At 36.8% G+C, this 26616-nt stretch overlaps 1 protein-coding gene across 1 annotated transcript; it reads right to left on the reverse strand.

Moving 5' to 3' along the window:
• Nucleotides 1-3044: 3044 nt before the first annotated feature.
• elp3 (elongator acetyltransferase complex subunit 3) lies at nucleotides 3045-26405 on the reverse strand. The gene is made up of 15 exons (XM_052096057.1): nucleotides 26260-26405; nucleotides 25841-25940; nucleotides 24772-24910; nucleotides 24561-24631; nucleotides 23723-23786; nucleotides 23538-23606; nucleotides 22810-22964; nucleotides 16034-16195; nucleotides 14935-15061; nucleotides 8102-8295; nucleotides 7630-7720; nucleotides 7463-7528; nucleotides 7143-7370; nucleotides 5916-5997; nucleotides 3045-3696 (listed from the first exon to the last, which is right to left on the reverse strand). The coding sequence occupies exons 1-15, from the start codon at nucleotides 26279-26281 to the stop codon at nucleotides 3620-3622; spliced, it is 1647 nt and encodes a 548-aa protein (XP_051952017.1). The 5' UTR covers nucleotides 26282-26405; the 3' UTR covers nucleotides 3045-3619.
• Between the last annotated feature and the right edge of the window lie 211 nt (nucleotides 26406-26616).

Raw genomic sequence — 26616 nt, forward strand, 5'->3', positions numbered from 1 at the left:
TTTTGTGAGGTTGTCAGTGTTTGGATTGTTGTTTTACATATTAATTGAAAAGATTATTGAAGAACTATACAGATTAAAGAATAATACAGTAGAACATTTTTTTGAACATGTTTTATAAATCCAAACTTGTAGTTGGAAGTATGCAATATGTAGAACACACAAGTATGCTAAAGATGTTTGTTGCAACACAGCCTTTACGCTTATAAGGATAGCCATTTCAGACGTCATAATCGGCTTTAGTCGTGTTGACAGACACAGCAAGACAAAAGAAATTGAATTTTCAGGATGGTCACAACAGAAATTGACACCTGAAACCGACGGTTTAATTATAGAAAGTCAAAATGACTGAAACCTTTGAAGTTTCACATCTGATGGGGCATGTTCATCACAGGATTGGGGGGAAAATAATCAGTTTCATAGATTCAGTCCTGAAATGTGTATCTGTGAAAAATGGCACACAAATCAATCATTCAGATCGCTTGTTTCCTCTGACAAGACTGTCTCGGTTTGTAACACTTTAATGGCCAGATGTCTTTTTGTTGGGTTTGCTTGCACAAGGCAGGAAGTCAAATGGCTTTCTGGTTGGAGAATCCATCTTCTACAGAATATGAGTCTCACTTTGTGATTTATATCAGTGATATCCGCCTGGATTATTTCTTTCTTTGCAGTTGTTATACAAGAGAGTGGAAAAATGATCTACCGTTAGAAAATATATCACAATATTTTTAATCGTAAAAAAAAAAACATGATTGAAAAAACTGAAACTAAACTAAACATTGATTCATGCAAAATAAATAAATTTTTGTTTTTGATACACGGTATTCTTGACAACCTGCCATAATTAAACATAAAAAGTCACTACATGGTGATAACATTAGACAGCTCTGAGAATTTAAATATCAGTTTACACCAAATTTGGCAACCCTTAAATACGAAATTTAAAATACATGATGAACCAACACATCGGCCGCCTATATTTATCGGCCAATTATTGACAAAATTAATACCGATTGTTTAATCATACTTAAGCATGAAAACGGCGATGTGAAAAAAAAATGTTTTCTTGATAATAATTCTATAATAATAAAATAAATCTCTGTAATACAAGGAAATATATAAGATGAAATCCAAAAAAGCATGTTGTAATAGGCATAATATGAACATTGAATGTGCTATCATATGTAAAATGTTAGTTCCATTGGTTAGAATTGCAAAAAAGTGCTAAATAACCTTTTATAATTATATAATCATAAATTATAATTAGAATAAATGTTTTTATTTATTTTGTATTTATTTTTCATTGTTGCTCTGTTATAATTTTGGCCTGTCATGTGTTCGACAGATCCAATCAATGTTCAATAGAATTTATTTATTGTTAGAACAATAAAATTGTTTTTGTACGTACATTTTGTTAAGCATAATTCCAAAGCAAAACAGTGATCTGATGACAAAATAAGGTAAATGGCAAAATATTGGGTGTCGGCCAATAACTTTTTTTAGTTGGTATCATATCAGCCTAAATAAAAACTAGATGTTCCGAAAAACTAAAACTAAACTGAATCTAAAAATCATTGAGTGAAAACATACAGAAACTTGAAAGATTAAATTGAAATAATAAATGAACATTTTAAAACTATAATAACTCTGGTATATCATTCACATTAACTGCAGGCCACAAGGCTTGAGTAAAACAGGTTTCTTCTGATTCTCTGTAAGGAACTGTGATCAATCCAACGAGTAAGTTATCTGCAGTGTTCAATTGAAGGTCAATAAAAATGCCAAAGATGAATAATAATGACTTTCAAGTGTGCAAAAGGGGTTTTGGAACCTTTTGGCCTCCATCGGCAATAATATAAAGCATCTGAGCGCCTCCTAAATGGATTTCATCTGTGACATTTCCTTCTCAAGAGCCAATTTGCCCTTTTCCACATGCTTCACTGGTTTGCAAATGAAACATTGCGATGGCTCACCTCGACCTCTGAGAGAAATATACACATTATCTAAACACAGCACTCAGTCTTTCTCCGAGGTCATCATCTCAGGTACATCCATATTAATTATGCATTAGAAAGACTTCACACATGAGGAAAAATGACTACTATATCATAATGACTCAATACAGGGATTTTCTAAAAAATGTCAGTTCACACAGAAATGCAAATTCTCATCACTTAACCTCAATGTTGACTCAAACCTGTATGACTGTCTTTCTTGTGTGAAACACAAAAGGAGATAGGCTAGCACACAAGATAGGTTAGCCTAACTCACTGTTACACTTTCACTTTTCATCTTTCATCCATTTAATGGAGGTGAATGATGACTGAAGATAACATTTGTCTAACCTCTTCTTTTGAGACGATTGGTTTGTAGGATGACACTACTGACACAGTGCCACTCTTTATTGCTCTATCTGTGAGATTAGAATTCCATTTAAGTCACAACAAAGGGTCTGTGCCGGGAAATTACGAGAGCAGCTATTGTTATTGTGGGCAAACATCTACCTGAAGTAGAGCAAGAGTTTGCCATTTATTGAAAGCCATTTCTCAGATGATAAAGCTCTTACAGGGGTGATCTGACTGAGCTCATAGGAGCTTAGCTATAAAAGGGCGGTCGATCATCATTCGGCTGACATCTTGAATCACAGGCAGAGATAGCGATATAATCGGGTATTGCGATGTCAAATGAAGCAATAAAAAACCATCAGCAGAGATATCATGAGGCTCTCGTCAAGCTGGACATATCTCAGAAATTGGTGGTGTGGTGACAGACACTAAAATGCAAGAATGAAGTTATAGTAAAATAAAGAGTGAAGTGAAGAGCAACTTTTCATACTGTCAAAAATAGAGGCAATTGAATTTCAATCATTTTGGTGACAGTTTTTCATATCCAAGCTGGACAGGAGACCATTGCGGATGATTTCTTACCCATTAATGCCTTTGAATGTTCAGTGATGGCTATATTATGTCTATTAATTCTTTTGCCTGTATGCCAACATCCGATTTATATCAATGTACATCATCATTTGAGAACAACAGAAATCCCTGATAAATATCTTTTATTAATAACAATACAAAATTGATCAGATGAATACATTTCATGCCGAGCCAGGAAAACAAAACAGCAATTAATCCATCTTCAAAATGAGTTGTATTGAACAGGAAAAACTGTGGCTTAATCAAAATGTGCCAAGCTACTTGCATGACAAATAATTTCTCTCTCCTAAATCCACTAGAAAAATTTGCAATTTCATAACAACCTCCTCAATTTCTTCCAATATTCCTAATGTTTTCAGTAGAAACCAAAAATAATGTGATGAAAATGAGTCTTTTCCCAGAGAAGTTAAATGCACCAGCAAGTATATTGGAGTGAGAACTCAATAAAACAAGAGCGAAGACCAAGGGAGAATGATGTACCTTTCTAAAAAGCAATACTTAAATCATGGTGTTCATAACAAAATAAGTACATAATACACTATTTGGCTGGCATGTAAAAGTACAGTTTTGTTTGCTTTTTGCTGACCACACAACCTCAAGTCCTCATAGTCAGTCGCTCCTTATTAGTTCAATATTCACCAGAGAATTTGGTTTAGCTTTCTTATTTGAAATGCAGGTTTATATCTTCAGTAAAGGCTTTTCACCATATACGGCCCTTCCAGCTCATAACCCATTTTTCTGTAGTAATTCCTCGTTCCAACACCTGAAACAAACATGAAGAATTATGTAACATTCAAAAATTCCTATATATTCAAAAGAATCTCTTTTGTGATGTTATACACCCTATGAAAGAACCGTAAGGTATGCTATTTGGTCCAAAAACAATGCAAAATTTAGAAACCAATTAAAAACAACTACCAAAAAGTACCATGGTATTACAAGGACTGGGTGACATGTAGCTTAAAAAATAACTCTACATTTTTCCCTTTTTGAAGATATTTGATATAATTGATTAAGCATAACTTGATATTGATGGATCTGCTCCGGAATGCCCAGAAGGTTGATTTTGTTGTTTTGTTTTTTTATTGAGAGGAACCATAATTAAATAAACAAGAAATGTTGCTATGTTCACTGGCAGCCAAAAGTTTGAAATAATGTACATATTGTGCTCTTATGGAAAGAAATTGGTACTTCTATTCACCAAAGTGCCATTCAACTGATCACAATGTATAGTCAGAACATCAATATTGTGAAAAATTATTATTATAGTTTGATAAAAAAAAATAAAAAATCTGAACTTCTTAAACTACTTCAAAGAGTTCTTATCAAAACATCCTCCACATGCAGCAATGACAGCTTTGCAGATCCTTGGCATTCTAGCTGACAGATTGTCCAGATACTCCGGTGACATTTCACCCCACACTTCCTGTAGCACTTGCCAAAGATGTGGCTGTCATGTCGGGCACTTCTCACGTGCATTACAGTCTAGCTGATCTCACAAAAGCTCAATGGGGTTAAGATCCATAACACTCTTTTCCAATTATTTGTTGTCCAATGTCTGTGTTTCTTTGCCCACTCTAACCTTTCCTTTTGTTTTTCTATTTCAAAAGTGGCTTTTTCTTAGCAATTATTCCCATAAGGCCTGCAGCCCTGTGACTTCTTACTGTTGTACATGAAACTGGTGTTGAGCGTGTAGAACTCAATGAAGCTGTCAGCGGAGGACATGTGAGGCGTATATTTCTCAAACTAGAGACTCTGATGTACTTATCCTCTTATTTAGTTGTACATCTGGCCTTCCACTTCTCTTTCTGTCCTTGTTAGAGCAGTTGTCCTTTGCCTTTGAAGACTGTAGAGTACACCTTTGTATGAAATCTTCATTTTTTTGGCAATTTAAAGCATTGTATAGCCTTCATTCCTCAAAACAACTATTGACTGATGAGTTTCTAGAGAAAGATGTTTCTTTTTTTTTTGCCATTTTTGATCTAATATTGACCTTAAGACATGCCAGTCTATACTGTGGCAACTCAAAAACAAACACAAAGACAATGTTAAGCTTTATTTAACAAACCAAATTGCTTTCAGCTGTGTTTTGATTAAATGGAAAGTGCTTTTCTAGTACCAAATTAGCAATTTAGCTTGATTACTCAAGGATAAGGTGTTGAAGTGATGGCTGCTGGAAATGGGGCCTGTCTAGATTTGATCAAAAATGAAAAAAATTTCAAATAGTGATGGTGCTGTTTTTTACATCAGTAATGTCCAGACTATACTTTGTGATCAGTTGAATTTGGTGAATTAAAGTAACAATTTCGTTCCAAAACAGCAAAATCTGTACATTATTCCAAACTATTATATATATATATATATATATATATATATATATATATATATATATATATATACACACACACACATATATATATATACATATATATATATATATATATATATATATATATATACACCTCTTGTGGACAGGGAGTGCGGTTTACACACTGCACAGCTACCACTACAATAGCAATACAAAGTAATAAGCACCATTTTTTTCTAACATGTCTTTTTACTGAAACACTTTAATATACATAAAAAAGAGAGTATTTAGTTTCGATTCAAGGAAATAAATCAAATAATAAATATGTACTGAATGTTCAGTATATCTCCCAGTCCTAGGTATTACATTCTGAAACCATCACTTTTACCATAATCCTGTCACAGTACTTTATATAATTGATTTGTAAATATTTACTTGAAATAATCACAAGGCCAATGTGCAAAATCACAAATGCATTGCTGCTGTTGTTCCAAGTAAAAAAGTATTAAACACTTTAATTTATTTGTAACAGCAGGATTTATTTTATTTTCTAATTGCTGTTATCTCTATCCTGCAGCTTAAAAAATACTTATTCTTTCTTTGAGAGTGAGGGAGAGAAGATTCAACAAAATGGATGAGCTTTTTTCCATGAGTGTTGAGAATATTTGTGATACCTGAGATAACAGCCAGTTTGCCTGAGCCATGCTCATCTCTGGCTATCCTCTCCGCCTCCTCCATCAACATCATCCCAAAACCCTACAAATTCACATGAGAAGAGAGTGAGAGAGCATACAAGTAGGTAAGACTAAGTAAAATATTTAGGAAAGACAAAAAAAGCCTTAAAGGAAAATTACAGGCTGTTAAAAGTAGTTAATAAATTCTCTGTAGAAAATGAATCTATAAATCAATCTATATTTTTAACCATCCTTTACGACAAATGATATTAGATCATTTTGTCAGATTATTAACACAGCTTGCCAATGTGTTGTTGACAGATATAAAGTACCTTTTATTTGTCTGCTCGGCAGGCAAGTGAAATGGTTATTTACTAGGGATGTCATAAAATATCGATCATCGATATATTTCTGAGGCATCGATATATTAATATTAGACGACAATTAAATTAGAAGCTTAATTTGCGTGCTTTCCAATTCACTCAGTTGGCCTCTGTTTAACAGTCTGGCGTAATAGCGCCATGAGAGTGATATACCATTTACTGAAGCTGGACATGGTCAAAATGGACACGGACGGACAGACGGACGCACGCACGAAAAGTAAGAGATTACTCAAATGTTTCAGTAATTTACAGATACTTCTGACGTAACTGTGTTAAATACTGTATAGACTATAGAACCATTTTATATAAAACAAAAGTGAATTTAAAATCCAAATTTAACATCTAATGTTAAAATGTATAATGTAAAATGTTTTCTAATTTAATGCAGCCCCCTTAAATTCTTTGGCCATTTTATGAATTATTTATTTGAATGTATATGATTTATTTCAAAGAATTAAAAGAACAATTTCATGCCTATCCTTGTATTTTTCATGTGGTCAATGTTGATAAGGGTTTTAGAAAGTAATTAGGACTCTTATTTTTAAATGTTTGCACTTCACTGCTTCTACCTACTCATTCAAATAAATAAGGGATAATTAAGACTTTCGTTGTATCATTTAAGATACTTAAGATACCACTCACTTAATCTCAGTAACCGTCCTGTTATTTGACACTTTCACTCATTGTTTTAAAGTAATCATGGCAGACTGTGAATTCTAAATTTCTACAATGGAATCTGAAACTGAAAACTACTGATTTTAAATGATGCTGCATCAAAGCCGTTAGGTGTCAGTGTAAGTAACTTCCAAGTACTCTTGTATTTGTGCTCATCCCTAGCCTTTACCTGGTGCTGGAACTTGCTGGGGTCCCGGCTGCTGACAGGCACCACACTCCCATAGACATGGAGCTCCCGAACAATGGATACGCCACCCTTTAACTCCGGACGGAAGGACTGTGGTGAGCAGCGGCGAAGACGGAGGAGACCAATTAGAATGTCCTGCTCAGGGTCCTCATAAGACAGGAAGGTCTCCCAGCCCTCATTAGCCACATAGTCTCTGCGGATCAGCTCCACCTATGTGAAGCATTGAAACTGAATGATAGTGCCCAGAGCTCTTTCTGTTAAAAACTGTACATAACTGATCATTGATACTGACTGTTAATTACCTGGTATGGTCGAACTTTGTGATGAATCTCTTGTATGCCAACTTCTCTGGTTCTTACATCCCTACACTACAGGAACCAACAAGATCTCTTGAACAAAATGACCCTGAATTCATACACCAAACAAATTAAATGATGGATTTTGGTATAATGATGTTAAAGAATGTTACCTCAGTGCCCATGTCTTTCATTCTCGCCAATGCCAGTTCTCGCAGATTTCCATGTTCTACACCAGAGCTCACCAACGGCATTGGGATATCCCTAAAAGAGACAATATATGAACTCAAAGTTTCAAAACCAACACAATAGGAAACATTGACTTGGATCCTTTGCAGAGAAGGAAATCCCATTTGTTGTGATGAGCTAGGAGTAATCCGAAATCCAAGATGGCGAATGAAGCAAGATACATTTTGATTATGAATAAAAACTATTTTACAAATGTTTTGTGTGCTTTATATTTTTATGCTTATGAGAGAATCACGTTGTTACCTTAGCAACAAGCTAACTCTACAGAAATCATTTGTGAGTCGAGTTTGCTGTGCACTTCACGCACTATTTGAGTTTCTATTTCGGACAGAACGCTACATATTTAGGAAGCTCACTATGTTTTGGAACAGAGCTTCTAAAAAAACTCCCTTTTACCTCTGCACACGGTACACACGAGTCCAAGGTGGGACCAGTGCTAGTATCCGTGCTACCAGATCCACCAAGGCACTGGGAGAGTAGCTCTTATAGCGGCCCGTTTTCCACAGCTCATATAGTCCAGTGCCTCGAATCACTAGTGTAGGGTAGAGTTTGAGTCCATCTGGCCTGAACGCAGGGTTCTCAAAAAACTCCTGTTAAAGAGAGAGGAAAGTGAGGTTTTATCACAGTAAAGCAAACATGAGACCTTTTCCATTAGGAAAATGTACATTTGCACTACATTGTTATTAATAGTGACAAACTGATAAATCAGCCTATAATTGGCCATTTTTAAGATATTGGTATCGACCGATGACAATGCCCAGTTGTCTGATTCTCAGAAGTGTTAGTTCTTCCTTATGTCAACTTCAAAATCTACCAAATTTCTTTGATGGATAAAAATTATATTCTTATACTAATTATATTTTAATAATTATTTTTTATTATAATATTACATTCTTTTAGACAAAATAAATTCTATGTGAATATATAGTGCATATAGTCTTTATTGACACTGGTCAAAAAAATTTAGATTTAAATTTATTAAATTAAACACTTATTATGCACCAATAAGTGTTTAACTTAATACATTTAAATCTCAGTCTCACTTTCCATCATTAAAATTATTTTATTATCTGCATTTTTTTACCAGTGGCAACCCTGCACTCTAGATATCAGCATTGGTCATTACCTATCGAATCAACCACTTTTACACTTGTGGTACTTTAAATTCACAAATAATTAATGTCAAAAATAACAAAGTTATCCTTTATGAAAATATGTTTGAAAGTCTTCAAATTTTCAACAATCTTTTCCCAAACTGTTATCTAACCATGGGCAATACTGCTTTTTTTTCTGATACCCAAATACTATATAATCTAGGACAATATTGCTAAAGTGGCAATTTTTCAAATTCTGTGGATAAAATGGTTCAAATTCAGGGCAGTTTCTAGGCATAGGCGAATAGGAATAGTGCCTGTCAACTTTTTAAGCCAACTAGGTTCTGGAAGTATTTTCCTCCATTCATTTCCTTCAACTACTTTTAATAAAATCCTTCATAAAAGAGTTGCGAGTCATGAACCAAACCAACCAGCTCAATCTTGTTTTTAGGCAGTTTTTAGGCAAAAAAGTATTTGAAAATCTGACAAGGACAAAGCTTCAAGTCTGTGTACTTACCTACAAACTACAATCCCATAAAGCATTGCAAATTATGTCACTAAATAAATAATTATGGGAATATATGAAACTATTGATTTTATATTGTTTATTATAAGTATAGAAACAATATATTTAAAATGTATTGCAAAACATACCAATATGTACAAATATATATAAGTAGTATAAGGGTGAAGAGAAACTGACTCGATTACGTCATTCACAGTGCATCATGGGAACGCGCGTCGGTGGCCGCGGTTCTCTGATTGGTAGAACATTCTCTGCTGTACCATGGGAAACATAGTTGTTACCATGAATTCCGCTATCAAAAACTATTTTTAAACAATGAAATTGAGATAACGCAGACAGATGGCTTCAATGGAAGCATATATCATCGATGAACAACCTCGTAACACGCTAGGTCTGTCTTTAATTGATTTTCAATGATAACTTGTAATCCTTTAGTCTATGGAATAAATGAGTGGGATTTTTACTTCAGGAACCAGACTGTAGCGCTCTATGATCCAGTTGCCATGCTTAAAAAAGCAGCAGTACCCCCCCCCCCCCCAGACAATTGCGATCTCGCCTAGGGCCCCAAAATGGTCAGAAACGGCCATGGTCAAATGGGTTTAAAATTATATTTACAAGTCATTTAACATTTATATGCCTAAACAGGAAATGTTTAGACTTATCTTATTGTTTAACATTTATTAATAGATTTAGGAACTAAGCATTGGTTCTTATTTAAAACAAGTTCCATTAAAAAAAAAATACTAGAACCATTTAATTTTAATGACAGTTCCGTTAATGCTCAATCCATTTCTTGAACGTGTATTTACCGCCGATGCGGACGGAACACTGTCCTAAAATACTCTGACAGTGTTTTCTGCAGCGCTTATGGTTAATAAATAAGAAAATTACTAATAAAAATAAATAAAAAAACAAGAAATTTTGTGAAGATTGATCCTCTTGATTCAACATCACTATCAGAAGTAGCGATTCTTTAGGATCCAACTGCCAATCCCTAATATTATCACTGAAGAAATGTCAAAGGTAAATAAGAAGTTGAAGGCATAAATGTTATGTTATATACGCTGTATATACTCTACTACATTATACACAGATGAGATAAAACATTACCACTCACAGGTGAAGTGAATAACGTTGATCATTTCCTAACAAGGCTACATGTCAAGGTCTGCATAGATTAGATGGTAAGCAAACAATCAGTTCTCGTAGTTAACGTGTTGAATGCAGGAGAAAAGACCTGAGCGACTCTGACAAGGGCCAAATTGTTATGGCCAGACATCTGGGTCAGAGCATCTCTGAAACGGCAAGGCTTCTGGGGTGCTCCAGGTCGGCAGTGGTGAGTACCTACCGCCAGTGGTCTGAGGAGGGACAAACCACAAACCGGCGACAGGGTGTTGGGCGAACAAGGCTTATCGATGCACGAGTGTAAAAAAGGCTATCCCGTCTGGTCCAAACCGACAGAAGGTCTACTGTGGCACAAGTCAATGTCTTGGTGCCAGATACCACAGGACACTTTCAGGGGTCTTGTTGAATCCATGCCTCGGTGGGTGGGCAATGTCTTGGTGACACACGGAGAACCAACAGCATATTAGACAGATGGCCATAATGTTTTGACTCATCAGTGCATGTGGAGTCTAAGCATATGCAGCTTATATTGTATGCTGGTAGGAATTTTACTCCTAGCACAACACAAACAAGGGATTCAAAAGCCACTCATTTAATTTCACCTAAAGTACTCAGTGAATGAAATGTAGTGTAATTTGAGAGTCATTCACAAGTTCAATAATTTGCAAACTACTATAAATAAAGCCCCTTGACCACCATTAATGATGCTGCTTGCGTCAGTTACTAGAAAAGGTCTGAAACATAATCATACGGGAATTTGTTTCACTCTTGTCACTTTGAGAACTTCAGATGTCATGCAATAACACTTTTAACGCAACCATTAAAATCAAAGTGACAATGTCAATGGTCATTTAATTGGCACTGTCTATCTTTCTGACACACTAGTGAATCGGGCTGGACACTGGTGCCTTAAAACTAAATTGCATAAGGCTAAAACTAAACAGCGGTTTGAAATAACGAAAACAAACAAAAATAGTTCCCATTCACAGACAAGTAATCTGAAACGACAGATTACTTGTGTCTCAAATAGCCGTACATTATTGTTTAAGCATCTTCTTACTATTTATCATCTTTGTGTGATGTATTTACACTGAGTGTTTTCAACTATTTTTGGAAGGAAAGCCTGCACACAGTCTGATAAGTCAAAAGTGAGAGCTGTAATAGGATTCCTTTATCACCGAGCCATGCTCCTTTCCATCACACACCCGTCCTGAGATGGTGCCAACAGTTCCCTGTCTCGTATAGTTGGTAGGTGGAGGGAGGCGTGACAGAGTGTGAGTGGGTAAATACAGAAGTTGGAGGAGAAGAAGAGAGTGTGAGCACCAGAGAAAGCAGGTTAGGTGAGATAAACCAGGCAAGCGCTGCCAGCTGGTGAGACAGGTGAGGTTGTGTGGGCACCTTGTGCTGGTGGAGGAGTACAGCTGATAGCAGTGTGGTCAGAGACCACCATCCAGAGCCATTATTCTCCTTCTCTTTCCTGCTCTGTCACACTGCCTCTTAATGGCACTCTATCACAGAAATATCACAACAGGTGTGTGGTGGGGAGAGAGACAATTTGATATACCGATCTGTGAAATGGGTCCTAATATAAAGGCTGAAGGAATTAGTAGGTGGACCGGAATAGCAACAAGCTGTTTTTCCCTCATACATATACACTGATGAGCCAAAACATTATGACCACTCACAGGTGAAGCAAATAATGTTGATCATCTCCTAACAAGGCCACATGTCAAGGTCTGGGTAGATTAAATGGTAAGCGAACAATCAGTTCTCGTAGTCAACATGTCGAATGCAGGAGAAATGGGCAGGAGTAAAGACCTGAGTGACTTTGACAACGGACAGATTGTTATGACCAGACAACTGGGTCAGAGCATCTCTGAAATGGCAAGGCTTGTGGGGTGCTCCCGGTCAGCAGTAGTGAGTACCTACTGACAGTGGTCCGAGGAGGGACAAACCACAAACCGACAGGCTGTTGGGCACCCAAGGCTCATTGATTTGAGAAGGCAACAAAGGCAGAAGGTCTACTGTGGCACAAGTCACAGAAAATGTTAATGGTGGTTATGGGAGGAATGTGTCATAACACAAAGTGCATAGCACCCTGCTGTGTATGGTGCAGCGTAGCCGCAGGCCAGTTAGAGTGCCTATGATGACACAAGTCCACAGTCTAAAGTGTCTACAAAGGGCATGCAAGCGTCAGAACTGGACCTTGGAGCAGTGGAAGAATGTCGCCTGGTCCGATGAGTCCTCTTTTCTTTTACATCACGTGGTCGGCCACGTATGTGTGTGCCGTTTACCATGGGGAAGTGATGGCACCAGGATGCACTGTGGGAAGATGACAAGCCGGTGGAGGGAGTGTGGTGCTCTAGGTAATGTTCTGCTGGGAAACCCTGGGTCTGGCCATTCACGTGGACTTCAATTTGACATGCACCACCTACCTAAACATCATTGCAGACCACGTTCACCCCTGGTATTCCCTGATGGCAGTGGCCTCTTTCAACAGGATAATGCACCCAGCTACACAGCACACATTGTTCGGGAATGGTCTGCGGAACATGATGAAGAGTTAAACGTGTTGCTCTGGCCTCCAAATTTCCCAGATCTCAATCCGATTGAGCATCTGTGGGATGTGCTGGACTAACAAGTTAGATCCACGGCGCTCCACCTCGCAACTTACACTTGCTTGAAGGATCTGCTGATAATGTCTTAGTGGCAGATACCACAGGACACCTTCAGGGGTCTTGTAGTCCATGCCTTGGTGGGTCGGCACTGTTTTGGTGGCGTGGAAGACCACCAGCATATTAGCAGGTCATGATTTGGCTCAGTGTACACTAACTGAGCACTATGTCTTCTGCTGTTGTAGCTCATCTGCCTCAAGGTTTGACGCATTGTGCATTCTGAGATGCTATTCTGCTCACTACAATTGTACATATAGATGTCCTAAGATACAGTAGCAAAAGCAGCTTGTTTAATTTAAAGGGTCAGTAAGAGCGCAAAATGTAAAACTAAATAGTTTAAAAAGGTTTGATTTCAGGGAAAAATATTAATTTCTGCTTAAGCGTAGAATGTGGATAATTGTCGCACCAAATTAAAGCTGATAGTGTGCTCTTTTAACCTCAGAGTAATTGCACAACAACAATTACAAATTGTACAAATAAAAAAATAACAAATGAGTCACTCTTCAAATACTTTGGAGCTGCTGGTTTATTGCAGCAGTGTGGAGGTGGGTTCCCAAGGGGAAATGAGGTAGGTGTAATGTGGGATTGGTACAACAATGTACTAATCTAACTAAAGTCTTGTAGCTTTAGAGAGATGCTTTCAGAGACTCTAGAGACTGGATGATTGCAAAAGACATGAATTGTTCTCTTCTACAGTTATATGCCACTTAAGTGACTGTTAATGCAAAATATTATTTAGATAATTACACACATTTAAGCATTACATTAGCAAAATTAATGTCACTCAGTGTCACGCAACATTAACGTGGCTGTTCGAACTAAAGGGAAATAATCACCCGTTTTAAAATCTCTAAACTCCAGAGACTATGTATGCTGACAGCGTTCACTTAAGACATCAAAGAAACCTGTTGGCACCTGGATTGCTCCTGGTTGGTGTTTAATGCAGTCTTTCAGAGAGAGACACTTTGAATGGGTTCCAGAGCACAGTCACTGATTGGTTCTCCATGCCTTGGTAATGAAACCCACAATAATGAATGCTCTATTCACTTCACATAATGAAGCCCCTGATAATGTGAACCAATGTGTCACAGCTGGACACTGACAGAGGCCATAAAAGAGCAGCCTGCCATGGCAAATCACTCCCCACTTCATTTACATTCAACCGTCATTCCCGCTATGTAACAATTAGCTACCACACCCAGCAAAATATGGAATTTTTCCATGTCTACACTAGCTTGGAATAAGTGTTTTGGTACTCTTATACAGTTTGCTTCCTCTGCATTACCTTTTTTTACTCAAAATTGTATAAATTAGGGCTTTGTCTGATGAGCCCTATGGCACAGTAGTTCATGTTAGTTTGAGTGTGAGTGTCAACACTAATACGGAACCTGCCAGCAATATGGAAATTGTGGATATTCCAACAGCAATTTTTGCCGTAAACTCATTTGGACTCCTTTAGTTGATAAAAGTGACATTTTGTAAACTGCGTGTGTAAACATAAGGAACCAGAGATAACACTGTACATAAGGAGTTCTCGGTTCATTTACATTAAAAGAGCTTACAGAACACATAAAAGTTTGAGAAACCACAAACTTAGAAGCACAACTTGGCATAATCCTATAATAAATGATTCCACACTTTCATGTCTCACTTTCTGCAGAATGAGGGGAAATCACAGAGCATAATGGAATTAAATCAATTATTTTGCCATTTTCACATGGTTTTTGGTGCCGGTGTGAAAGACAACTGCAGAGGAATTACACTGATCCAGATTGCAGATGTCCCAAATTTTTGTGTTGAAGTACTCACTATGAACTGCTCCACGTCTCTTTCCATGCCAACATTGGGAAGGTCTGGCATCATGTGCGCTACCACCTTAAAACCAGCATCTTTAGACAGATGAAAAGATTCACAAACAGCCCGGACTGTGTGTCCCCTAAAAAACACAACATGTAAACTACATATAATCACACGCACAACTGCATAGATACACAGGTAGCTGATATGAATATTTTTGGAAAGTTCCCATGTTAAACTCCATAAAAATCCATTTTAAACAGAATTTTGCTGATTATTATGCATGCAACTTTTATGACCTCATACTAATTAAGAGACCCCATGGAGTCACTTGTCACACCTCCGGACCATTTGAAATAAACTAGTAAAGGCTATAAGATTATTATAAATTGAGAAAAATAAAATAGTGGCCAGTTACAAGACTGGAGACACACACTTCCTTTATACTTTTTAAATCATATAAAGTTTGTCCTAAAATCTTGATGATGATTAAAAAACAAAACATGGACACATTATGTGTCATTTATCCACCTGCAAGATATTATTTATCTACCTAGGTTTTGTAACACTAAATCAAAATGAGAGAAGAGAGGATGGTAGGCAAATAGCTAAGGTCCTGCGCCCTTGAGCAAAGCAAACTTCTTTATCCCTAACGACACAGTTGCCTGTAGTTACAATAGTGTTTACAGCTGCTCAGGAAGCCTGAAACTCAGTTATGGTAACGGCCGTTAAATTTCCAACAGGCTTCAAGTGGTTGACCAATCACAACAGACTGGGCCAGCTGACCAATCAGAGGAGACTGGACTTTTTGGAAAGGAGGGCTTTAAAGAGACAGGAGCTAGAACAGAGCGTTTTAGCCAGAGGGGGAAAAGAGGTGTTGCAGCAATGTACAGAATGAGAAAAATAATGTGTTTTTTGAAAATGAAAAAATTGTAAACCTATTCTAGTAGACCCCCAAATTAAAATTATGAACATGTAAACTAACATAATAAGGGCTCTTTAATGCCTTAAAATGATACCTTGAAGTAATCAAGCAAGTAAACAGCACTTCATTTTTGGGTGAACTATCCCATTAAATAAGTCCCCCACATTATAAAAAATAAAGTCTGACCTGTTGGTATCTCGAGCTACATCCTCATAGACACTCTGTACTCCAATCTCTAGTCTGGTGCAACCGTAAGCCAACATGTCACTCAGGTGTCTCTTCAGGCAGTAGTCTGGTCTGGTCTCGATCGTGATGCCGACACATTTTGTGTTACTGCGCTCAGAATACCTGTGGAAAATAAAAAAACATAATATCAGCACCTATATGAACAGTATGGCAACAAGAACTAGTGCATAATATAAAATGTTATTTAAATGGTTTAAACAAAACCTGTCTGACTTTCTTCTGTGGAGAACAAAAGGAGATGTTAGGCAGAACATTAGCATCAGTCACCATTCACTTTCATTGTATGAAAAAAAATGCAATGAATGGTGACTGAGATTCACAAACTGCTTGACATCATCTTTTGGGTTCCATAGAAGAAAAAGGGTGAGTGAATGATGACAGAATTAACTATATCTTTGGGAGGGGATGGGATCCCTTTAAAGTACTAAAACACAATGCAACAAACTTGTTTTCCCACAATCAAACCCTTTTTAAAACATCTCTACTGCATGCTGTACCAGGTCCACTTGTTTTACGAGTTTATACAAGTTTTCAAAAATTCCTATTGCATGTGATTTCAACCCAAACAAAAGAGAATTTTCCAGATTACTTCTCTGAATGTCTAACTAAATTAAAAATAATAATGGATGGTCTGGGTATTAGAGTTACTGATGAAAATAGTTTTATGACCTGAATTAGCTTCAACTGGCCAACTGAATTGGCATGCATAAATTTAATAATTCTTCTTTAATGCATGGTTTTTGGCATCCTGTCACGCATGACATTGTCCTGCAGATTTAATAGTAATTTAATGGTCCAAAAACTCCTTCTTTCCAGTTAACTTCCTTCTATCTCCTTATTTCAGACATTTTAGTTGAGAAACCAAGAGAGCATTTCTAATTTGTGCTTTCTTTTTCTCTCTCCATTTCTCTCTCTCTCTAACGCACCTGCACACACACACGCACACACACACAGCTGAGATAAGCGCTGCGCCTGAAATCGAACTGTTGTCTCTCCCATCTCTGCCTGATTAGCAGCCAGAACAATTATGGCAATCGTGTAATCTTAACAAACCTACTGATAAGCTGCGGTGGGCCGACAATCCTGTGGACCTCTTCTTCCACAAACACACACACACACACACACACACACATTCTTATCAAGAAAATAAACAACATAAGACACAATAACCCTGCAGTGGCAGTCTATGCACATCTGGCAATAATCTCCTCTGCCGCCATATTAACTTAAAAAAGTTGGTCTTTACTGTGGAGCTGATGTCACTGGCTGGGTCAACAGCAAATCCTTTTTGGAGAAATAGTGTGATCAAATAAATGAAAAAGATGGAATACGATGTTTTAAACCACCTTTGCAATCCAGTCCTTTAGGTTAAGTGTGTATATTTTTTTTATTTCAAAATACTTTCTCCTATCCAAGCTCAAAATGACAATTACACAGCTAGTAAGTAATTTGTAGGCTGATTTCTCTGATAGTGTAACACTCTGGCGCTTTCAAAACATTGCTCTGTTTGTTTGAGCATCCCAACTAGTCCAACACTGGCTCAATCAATAGCATTGGTTTGGCCCTGGACTATCTGTTTGTCAATTAATGCAGGATGAGAGGAGGGTTCAGGAAGCCTTCTCGAATTGAGTGGAATGGAGTGGTGGTGGTGTGGTGGGCTAAAGCGCATAACTGTTAATCAGAAGGTCGCTGGTTCGATCCCCACAGTCACCATCATTGTGTCCTTGAGCAAGGCACTTAACTCCAGGTTGCTCCGGGGGGATTGTCCCTGTAATAAGGGCTCTGTAAGTCGCTTTGGATAAAAGCGTCTGCCAAATGCATAAATGTAAATGTTAATTATTTTTGCAATTTAATTTGGTGCTGGTAGTGACACAGAAACGACACACTTCACACGACCCCACGCCCACATTCGAGGACTTTGTATTTTGGTTTCGCTATACACAATGCATAATTTCATTTTTTTAATTTAAACTGACAGATCTCTGTTCAGGACAATCTGGGTTTTCAGTAAAAGGTTTAAACATTGGACGCACTGAGTCATGTGACAAAACAACATGGTGCTGATCACTGCGATGTTTGTCATTGGGAGAAACACCAAAAAAAACTACATCTAGTAAGAAACCTTATTATGTTTTTACACTGAAACCTGTTTGAGTCAAAAGATTAGAGTCTCTTGTTTCATACGACATGCCATTTAAAAAATGTGATCGATTTCATGAAAACACCACGCTGCTTCCACAGTGTACATTATACTGGACAACAGAAACGTGCCGTCCATATAAGCAAGGTAAGCAGTGCTTACATTACAGTAGGGTGAAAAGAAAAATGATGAAATATTTAAATATAATTGTTAATATAAAATAATATTTTCATTCAAATTTATCATCTTTCATCTCAGTTGAGCAGCACAGACAGTTATTCATATATTCGCTTTGACACCACCCTCAGGTATAAGCACTTTATGTTATGATTTCTCTGATTCAAAGCATTGTTTACCACCCTTTCATTCAACACTGTAAATTGAATCACACCCACTATTACAAATGACCATGGTAAGCATGCTTACCAAAATGAGTAAGCCAATCAGCGAGCTCCTTCCTTCAGTCACGCTATCAGATTTTTGTTTTGAGTCTAAACGTTTAAGTTCACATAACTAATGCATTATTAAGTGCTAAAATGTATATAGTGTAAGCATTGGCGACCTACTGTTCTGAGACCATTGCAAACAGACAGCACACTGGAGCGGTGTTTCCCAAGTTCTTTTTATTTTGCCAAGTGCGTTCAATCCAAACTTTCAATCAAATATTCTGTTTCAGGCTGCAGATGATGTCTGAACCACTCAGCATGGTTGGCAGACATTGGAAATCAGTACTTCGATTCAGAAAGTATAATGTATATTTTATTTTAACAAGGCTGGCAGTGATTGGACGATGCTTGTAATTACTTGTTTCAGAATGATTGATACTAATTTGTGATTGGTAAAATGCTTCAACACTGGCTATCACTTGTTTGTTTGAAAGTGCAAAGAGAGAACATTGAGATTTTGTTGCACAAGTAGAAACAAAATTGTAACATTAAAGTCAAATGAAGTCAAATAATTTGTATCAGTATATATATATTTTTTTTTTTATTTGTACTTTTCCAAATACACATTATTCCAAAGCAGCTTTAAAAAAAATATTGGAAGCACTATTTGACCAAAACAAAATAATAATAATAAAATTAAAAAAAATCAATTTTTAGAGTTTCTATAGCTTGGTATTATAAAAAATTTCACAACCTAGTCTCGCTGTAAACATATGTTGACATACATTTTTAGGAAAATTGTTTGTCCTAGAATGTTTTCACATTTTTTGCATTGTTTATTAGATGCTACTAGTTACAAATCAAAAAAGGAAATGAAAAATGCACACAGCGGTCACACTGGCATCTCAGGAGGTTGAAAATGCAACAATGCAGGCTAATGAGTTAAATAACAGAACAAGAGATGTAACTAATAGCATACTTTCTCTTGACACCATCATTAAAGCAAAGAGACCAACTTCTCATCTAGGGTATAGAGATGCCACATTCTCCCATTTTGTTCAGTGACAAGGCAGAAAGCAGAGCCAATGCAGCTGCTCTGATAGTAGAAAACCGGTCCAAAACAACCAGCTACATGCAATGGTAACAAATTTGCTCACCGGGGGTTTTTGGCACTGTGGCTTGAAGGATCCAAAGCCAGCATTTGTTCATTTTGCTAACACAGACTCAAATTATCATAGGGTCATCTAAGGTTTGAGTGATTTTTCCAAGTCCACATAATAGAACATAGCTGCTTTGGACCCCTCCACTTTAATCAAACTCTGACGCTTTAATTCCTACATTTATCAACAGCTCATGGACCAGTTATGTAATTGGTTGAAGACAAGTACTTAGTGTTAAGCTTTATACATTTTCTGTACTTCCTAACAACAAACCCTGTTAGACAACAATGCGAGATATATGGGAATTTAATTAACTTTGATTTCATAAAAACAAGAAGAAAAGTATTGTTTCTGAATGTAAATCTCAAATATTAACTGAAGCTACTCTGATGGTGCTGAAAAATTGTATTCACTCACTGAGCAATTTATTAGGAACACTATGATCCTAATAAAGTGCCAGACGTAGTCTTCTGCTGTTGTAGCCCATCCATCTCAAGGTTCGACTTGTGCATTCTGAGATGCTAATCTGCTCACTACAATGGACCCTTTTCACACTTTCGTGTTCACGAAGTGAAAGTCGTCATAGTTGGGTAAACTATGGTGGCAATCAGGAAGAATAGTAACAACCAGTGCCACTACAGTGTTCCTATTTGCAAAAATTCTAAAATAAAATATCTGGATTTGTGTTTCCATTAACTTCATAATTAAATAAAAAGCACTTTTGTCTGTGGACAGTATTTTCAAGATGAAAACTTACAGCAGTCGCTCACAATTGGTATTGTGAAACGCTTTGAAATCAGAGCTGTACTGTCACAGTTTCAATGAAATGATTACACATCACAACCAACACCAGAGTGTGTTTGACAAGGTTAGAACAGTACAACTCACAGATTTGTTAACTGTTCCCTCTCTTTTGCATTTTTGCAATTTATGGCAACAGATTTGTAGATCATTCCTTCAAAGTATTCCATAAATATGTGCCTGCTGATTTAATGCACAATCTCACAATAATAATTCATTTTTATTTACTTACCTTTGTATATGTGCACATAACCCATAAAAAACAACTTGTAACCTTTGTTGATTTTAGATTTAACCGTTGATGGACGATGCGGTTATCGTGTCCAAATGTAAATGCAGGCAAAACTATGGCAACTTCTACTTTGTGATCAGGGATGTGTGAAAAGGGTCCATGGTACAGAGTTGTTATCTGAGTTATAGTATAGCCTTTCTATCAGCTCAAGCCAGTCTGGCTATTCTCCGTTGCCTCTCTTATCAACACGGAGTTTCCATCCGCAGAACTGCCGCTCATGGGATGCTTTTTGTTTTTGGCACCATTCTGAGAAAACTCTAGAGACTGTATTGCGTGAAAATCCCAGGAGATCAGCAGTTACAGAAATATTCAAACCAGCCCTTCTATCACCAACAATCATGCCATGGTTGAGATCAAATTTTTTCCCTATTCTGATGGTTGATGTGAACATTAACTGAAGCTACTGACCTGTATCTGCATGATTTACTGTATTGCACTACTGCCACACGATTGGCTGATTTGATAATAGCATGAATAAGTAGGTATACAGGTGTTCCTAATAAAGTGCTCAATGAGAGTAATTTGTCATATATATATATATATATATAAAAATTACACACATAAAACAAAATATGTTTTTAAATACATTTTTAGGAAAAGTGCAAAGTATTACTTTCCTGATTTTAAAATGTATATATTCATTAAATGGTAAATGGTCTGCACTTATATAGTGCTTTTTTTTTTTAACCGTAGCGGTTTTCAAAGCGCTTTACATTGTGACTCATTCACCCATTCACACACACATCACTGAATGAGCTGCCATGCAAGGAGCTAGACTGCCATTGGGAGCAACTTGGTGTTCAGTGTCTTGCCCAAGGACACTTCAGCATGTGGAGTCGTATGGGCTAGGAATCTAACCGCCAAACCTGCGATTAGTGGGCAACCCCTTGTACAACCTGAGCCACAGCCGACCCATTATTGGGGAAATGAAAAAGTCTGGGTGGAGGACATGCCCAAAATAGAGAAGTTAACCTTTCAACACTCAAAATTAGTTAAAAGTAATTAGATAGAGACAATTAAAAATGTTCACACCTAATTATAATCTATCTTTTAAAACTAGCATGATTTAAAGTTTATCAGGGTCTAAAGTTAACATAAGAGATCTGAATCCACTAAAATCCAGGTACAATGTGAAAAAAATAAATGTGCAAAGAGTAGTTGTTTCTTGCCCACTGAATATTTTTACTGAAATTACTAATTAAAATCTTTTCAGTAGAGCAGTTAACAATAAAAAGTTTTCTTAAAAGGCTACACATTTTTTTTATGTAATTGTGTTTTTGTCAAAATAATGTGTTGTTAGAGGTTTGTGTTTCTTTACACAAAAAGTACTCCCAATCAGTTTCACACAGTGAAGTATAGATAACAGAAACTGATGAATAAAAATAAAAAATACACTTATAGGATCGGGATCGGTATCAGGCGATAAGAGTTCAGGTATCGGAATCCCTAGTTCTGAGTGGATTTCATGTGGTTAAAATGTTTTTGATATGAAGTATCTTATTTGCCCAATCAAAAGAGCTCACCCCAAAGTATCTATAATATTCTAGCTTGATGCGAGTCTATGGGATTTTTTATGCTCCTTGTATCATGTTCCGGGCAAAAATCATAATAAATGATTATTAAATCATTGCATTAGCAAGCACTATTAATTATGAATTTTACAATGAAGAATCTTTTTTATTATTTGATCCTGTATTTTTAATTTTTTTGTTCACCATTATTTCAAGCAACATTTTATGATTAAATAAAATTAGTCCTATTCTTAGGAAGACCTGCACATAATGCCACAAAAATGTTCTCCTTCCAGGGGCATAGCGCCCACTGCTGATTGATTGCAACATTTCCCACCAGGACCCTGAGAATTTGCGTCATGAAACTCCTAATTAAGTGTGACCTTATTCTATCACTCAGATGAGATTATCATGCGGTGCTCGTACCTGACAGCCTCAGTGACGGTGTTAGACGTGTGTCCTGACAGCGCGTCGTGGAGGTTACGGATAAAATAGTCCCTGTACTCCTCCGGCAGAGCCATGAATGTGCCTCCCATCACAATGAACTCCACTTTATCCACACTGTGACCAAGCTGCTTGAGCTAGACATGCAAACACAACAGTGTATTGAAACTAACACCATCTGAATGAACTAATATAGTTATAGACAAGACTGATTTTCTTTCTTCCGTGGAATACAAATGAGATGTTAGCAAGAATGACAAGTCTCCTACAGACACCTTTCACTGTCATTATATGGAGAAAAAATGAATGTGGATGGTGACTGAGGCTGTCAGTCCCTAACATTGACACAAGTGTGTGTATATATGACAGAATTATAGCCATGAATAAGTATGTACAGTTATCAAAATATTACATATTCTCAAAATTGACAAGTAGGTGGGTTTCCTAAACAACTAGTGAGTGTACATAATGTTTTAACCCTACTATTCAAGTGTTTAAAATTTTTTTTTTTTCATTATTCAAGGGAAAAAGAACTAAGTGCACCTTCAGTGCTGCTGCTAAAAATATCAAAAGCAAAAAAAATAAATTGCAAAAATTGCTAAAAGAAAGACAATTTGATCATTTGTGACAAATACCTACATATTAACACTTCAGAGTTTGACTGTAAAACGTGAAAAAGCTGATTATGAATATGAACTTAGAAGATTTACCTGCTCTACTCGGTGTCTAGTCTGGAGGTAGGGATCATACCGTGCACGGATGGCTCTCATTGATGTGGGCTAATCATAGAGTGGGCAAATAGACAATAAAAATGAAGCATTTTTAATGACACCACTGCAAAACTCAATAAAAACATGTGTGATAGCATTGGTTTTTGAGACAGAAGAATAATTACCTCATATCCCGTGTAAGACTGTGTGGAATATTCAAAATCTGAGTCCGGACCCCCTGGGCAGTAGCTGTATGAGCAAATTAAACATAAAAAGACAGTGCATCAACATCAAAACCCAGGACACATAGTCTCGATGTTAGTAAATTGCAGTCCATCTGTGGCCAGTCATATCATTACAGTGTGCTCATAAAAGTTTGCCTACCATTTAATACATAGTGGTTATTGCATGATCTAGATGACTTAGCACAGAAAAAAAAAACAAAGGACTAAAAGAAATAACTATTAAATTGTAACTGTAATTTTGCAATATATGCAGGAAATCATGACCACTCACATTAAAATTAACACTCCAGTCATATCAGTAACCTACATGGAGAGGTTCCACACATAGGAGCTGCCGTGTTACAATTTAACCAGCCGAATACTTCTCGCTTAATCTCAGTAACCCTCCTGTTATTTGACACTTATAATCATTAATTAAAGTAATCATGGCAGACTGTGAAAACTACATTTCCATAAAGGCATCTGAAAATTATTGATTTTAAATGATGCTGCATCCAAGCCGCTAGGTGTCAGTGTAAATCACAACACAGACAAAAGTTACTGAGTCCACATTTAAGATGCAGTACAAGCAAAATGACTCCAATTATTATGAAACATCGGTAATAAGTTCATGGCACCATTCTTTAGGATGAATCACTTACATTCCTAATGTTTTAGTCACTTTTGATAGAATCATCTGCTAATTTAATACATAGAAGCATTTGTTTTGTGGGGCAAACATTTCACCCAGATTAAAATAAATACACTGAGACATTGACACTATTCTAGACATACTTACACACAGATGTTGCCAGTGAAACTGATGTGTGGACAGCGATGGGGCTTGCACATCACAGCAACAACTGCAATCTAAACAGAAAAATTAAACATGAGTCTCTACAGCTGTTACGTTCACCCATTTCTCCTTCCTGGTAAACATATACACCACCTCCAATACAATTAACAAAGGGCAGTCAAGCCAGACTAAACCTATGGGCTGGCTTCCTTACCCCACTGGCAGTGCGGATGGGTTTAGCTTTCAGTTTGGGCACCAAGGCACGTCGATAGTGAGGTGGCACTGCAGCAATGATGTCCACCAGTCGTGGCTGTGCAGAGAGGCCATACTTGGCTGACGTCTTTGTCTTGACCCTAGAGAGACAGAATCTTGGTTGTCAAGCTGTCTTTGTTTTTCATTAACCCTTTTAAGCACCGAAGGTGATTTTAAAGATTACCTGTTTCAGTGCCATACCCAAAATTAAACTCTATAACTACAACCTATAGTAGAGATAAAAAGCCTATAACTCTACCAAAGAGGGTAAATTGTTTGGTATTATTTTAAAGAAAAGTTGTCACATGTTTTAATTATATAAATTATGATAAATGTGACTTGCAGCCTCAAAAACTGTTGAAAAATCATACAAAAAAACTTGATCAATGCAGCTGATTGCATTGCGTGTGGGCTCGTTTTAACGTGAATACCCTCATCCAAGTAATGGTATGTGATATTTTATGTTCTGCTTATTTTTTGTAAAGTCATATGGATTACTTTTATGCTGCATTTATGTGCTTTTTGGGGCTTCAAAGTTTATGACCCCATCCACTTGCATTGTATGCATCTACAGAGCTGAGATGTTCTTCTTAAAATCTAGACTAGTAGTTTTCTACTCTGAGAGCTTTCCATTTTTTTTTCTTGAAGGGCCCACCACCAGGCCAATCCAAGCTTAAAGGGTTATTAATATTTCCAAATTGTCAAACAGGGATTTAAACTTAAAGCGATAATTGAATGGAAAATATAATTAATCTGTCATTTAATCACCCAGAATGTTAGCCTCAGTCACCATTCACTTTCATTGCATCTTTTTTTGTATATATATATATATATATATATATATATACACACACAATGAAAGTGAATGGTGACTGAAACTAAAATTCTGCCAAACATCCTTTGTGTTCCACAGGAGAAAACAGGTTATTCAGATTTTGAACAACGTGAAGGTGAATAAATTGTGACAGAATTTTAATTTTTGGGTGAACTATACATTTAAAATTTCATGTAATTTGTGCAAAAACACTAACTTGTTAAGGTTGATATCTTTTCCCTGCTCGTGGGCCTCAACCAACTGCTTGATGACATCTGCAATTGTCATCATCATCAGCTCTGCACGACTCAGGTCACCTGATGAGGAGACAGACAACATTAATTTAAGTGAAAAACGCCAGCGTCTGTGAGTACTCTGCACCCTGATACATTTCACTGCTGATAATAATTACTGGACTGTTTACTTAGAATGGACAGACCACTTGTATTCTCACAGCCGTACTTTAAATAGGTAAAGACCTTAAATATTGTAAACGTACCGTGTCCAATTGATTTAGTCTTTTTTCAAAGTGTTGTAGAGGATAAATGGAAATACTTATTATAACCACACATTATAAACATGTTGTCAGTAGCTAACAGTATCTTACAGAATCCGTCCTTACGAGTAAATACTTACTTTTCTTTTTCGGCTTACCCATGCTGGAAAAAATCTATATATAATACAGAACTCGTATACGACAGACGAAAACTAAAACTTATTGTAGTCAGCTAGAACAACAACCCACGATAGAGAACGTCAACATCAGCCAACATGCTTCAGTCTGCCGTAAAGCGTTCATGGTAGTAAAGTTGTCGTAAAGTTGTCACGTATCTATTCTGAACCAGAGCCTTTCTACCATGTAAAACGGTTTAACCAAAGACATTCTTTGGTTGAATATGAGACAAGAGGCTGTTTTTTTAATGGATGTCTATGGAGGGGGTGCTTCAGTGTACTATATAAACTGCTTTTGTGAGGAAACAGCTCATCACTTAA

This window comes from Xyrauchen texanus, chromosome 28 (assembly GCF_025860055.1).
Source record: "Xyrauchen texanus isolate HMW12.3.18 chromosome 28, RBS_HiC_50CHRs, whole genome shotgun sequence".
Taxonomy (NCBI): domain Eukaryota; kingdom Metazoa; phylum Chordata; class Actinopteri; order Cypriniformes; family Catostomidae; genus Xyrauchen; species Xyrauchen texanus.

Coding starts and splice junctions, on each gene's coding strand:
- elp3 (XM_052096057.1), bottom strand. CDS start 26,281: ATGGGTAAGCCGAAAAAGAAAA. Junction 23,607..23,722: donor AGTCTTACACGGGATATGAG/GTAATTATTCTT, acceptor CTCTATGATTAG/CCCACATCAATGAGAGCCAT. Junction 7,371..7,462: donor ACAAAGTTCGACCATACCAG/GTAATTAACAGT, acceptor TGCTTCACATAG/GTGGAGCTGATCCGCAGAGA.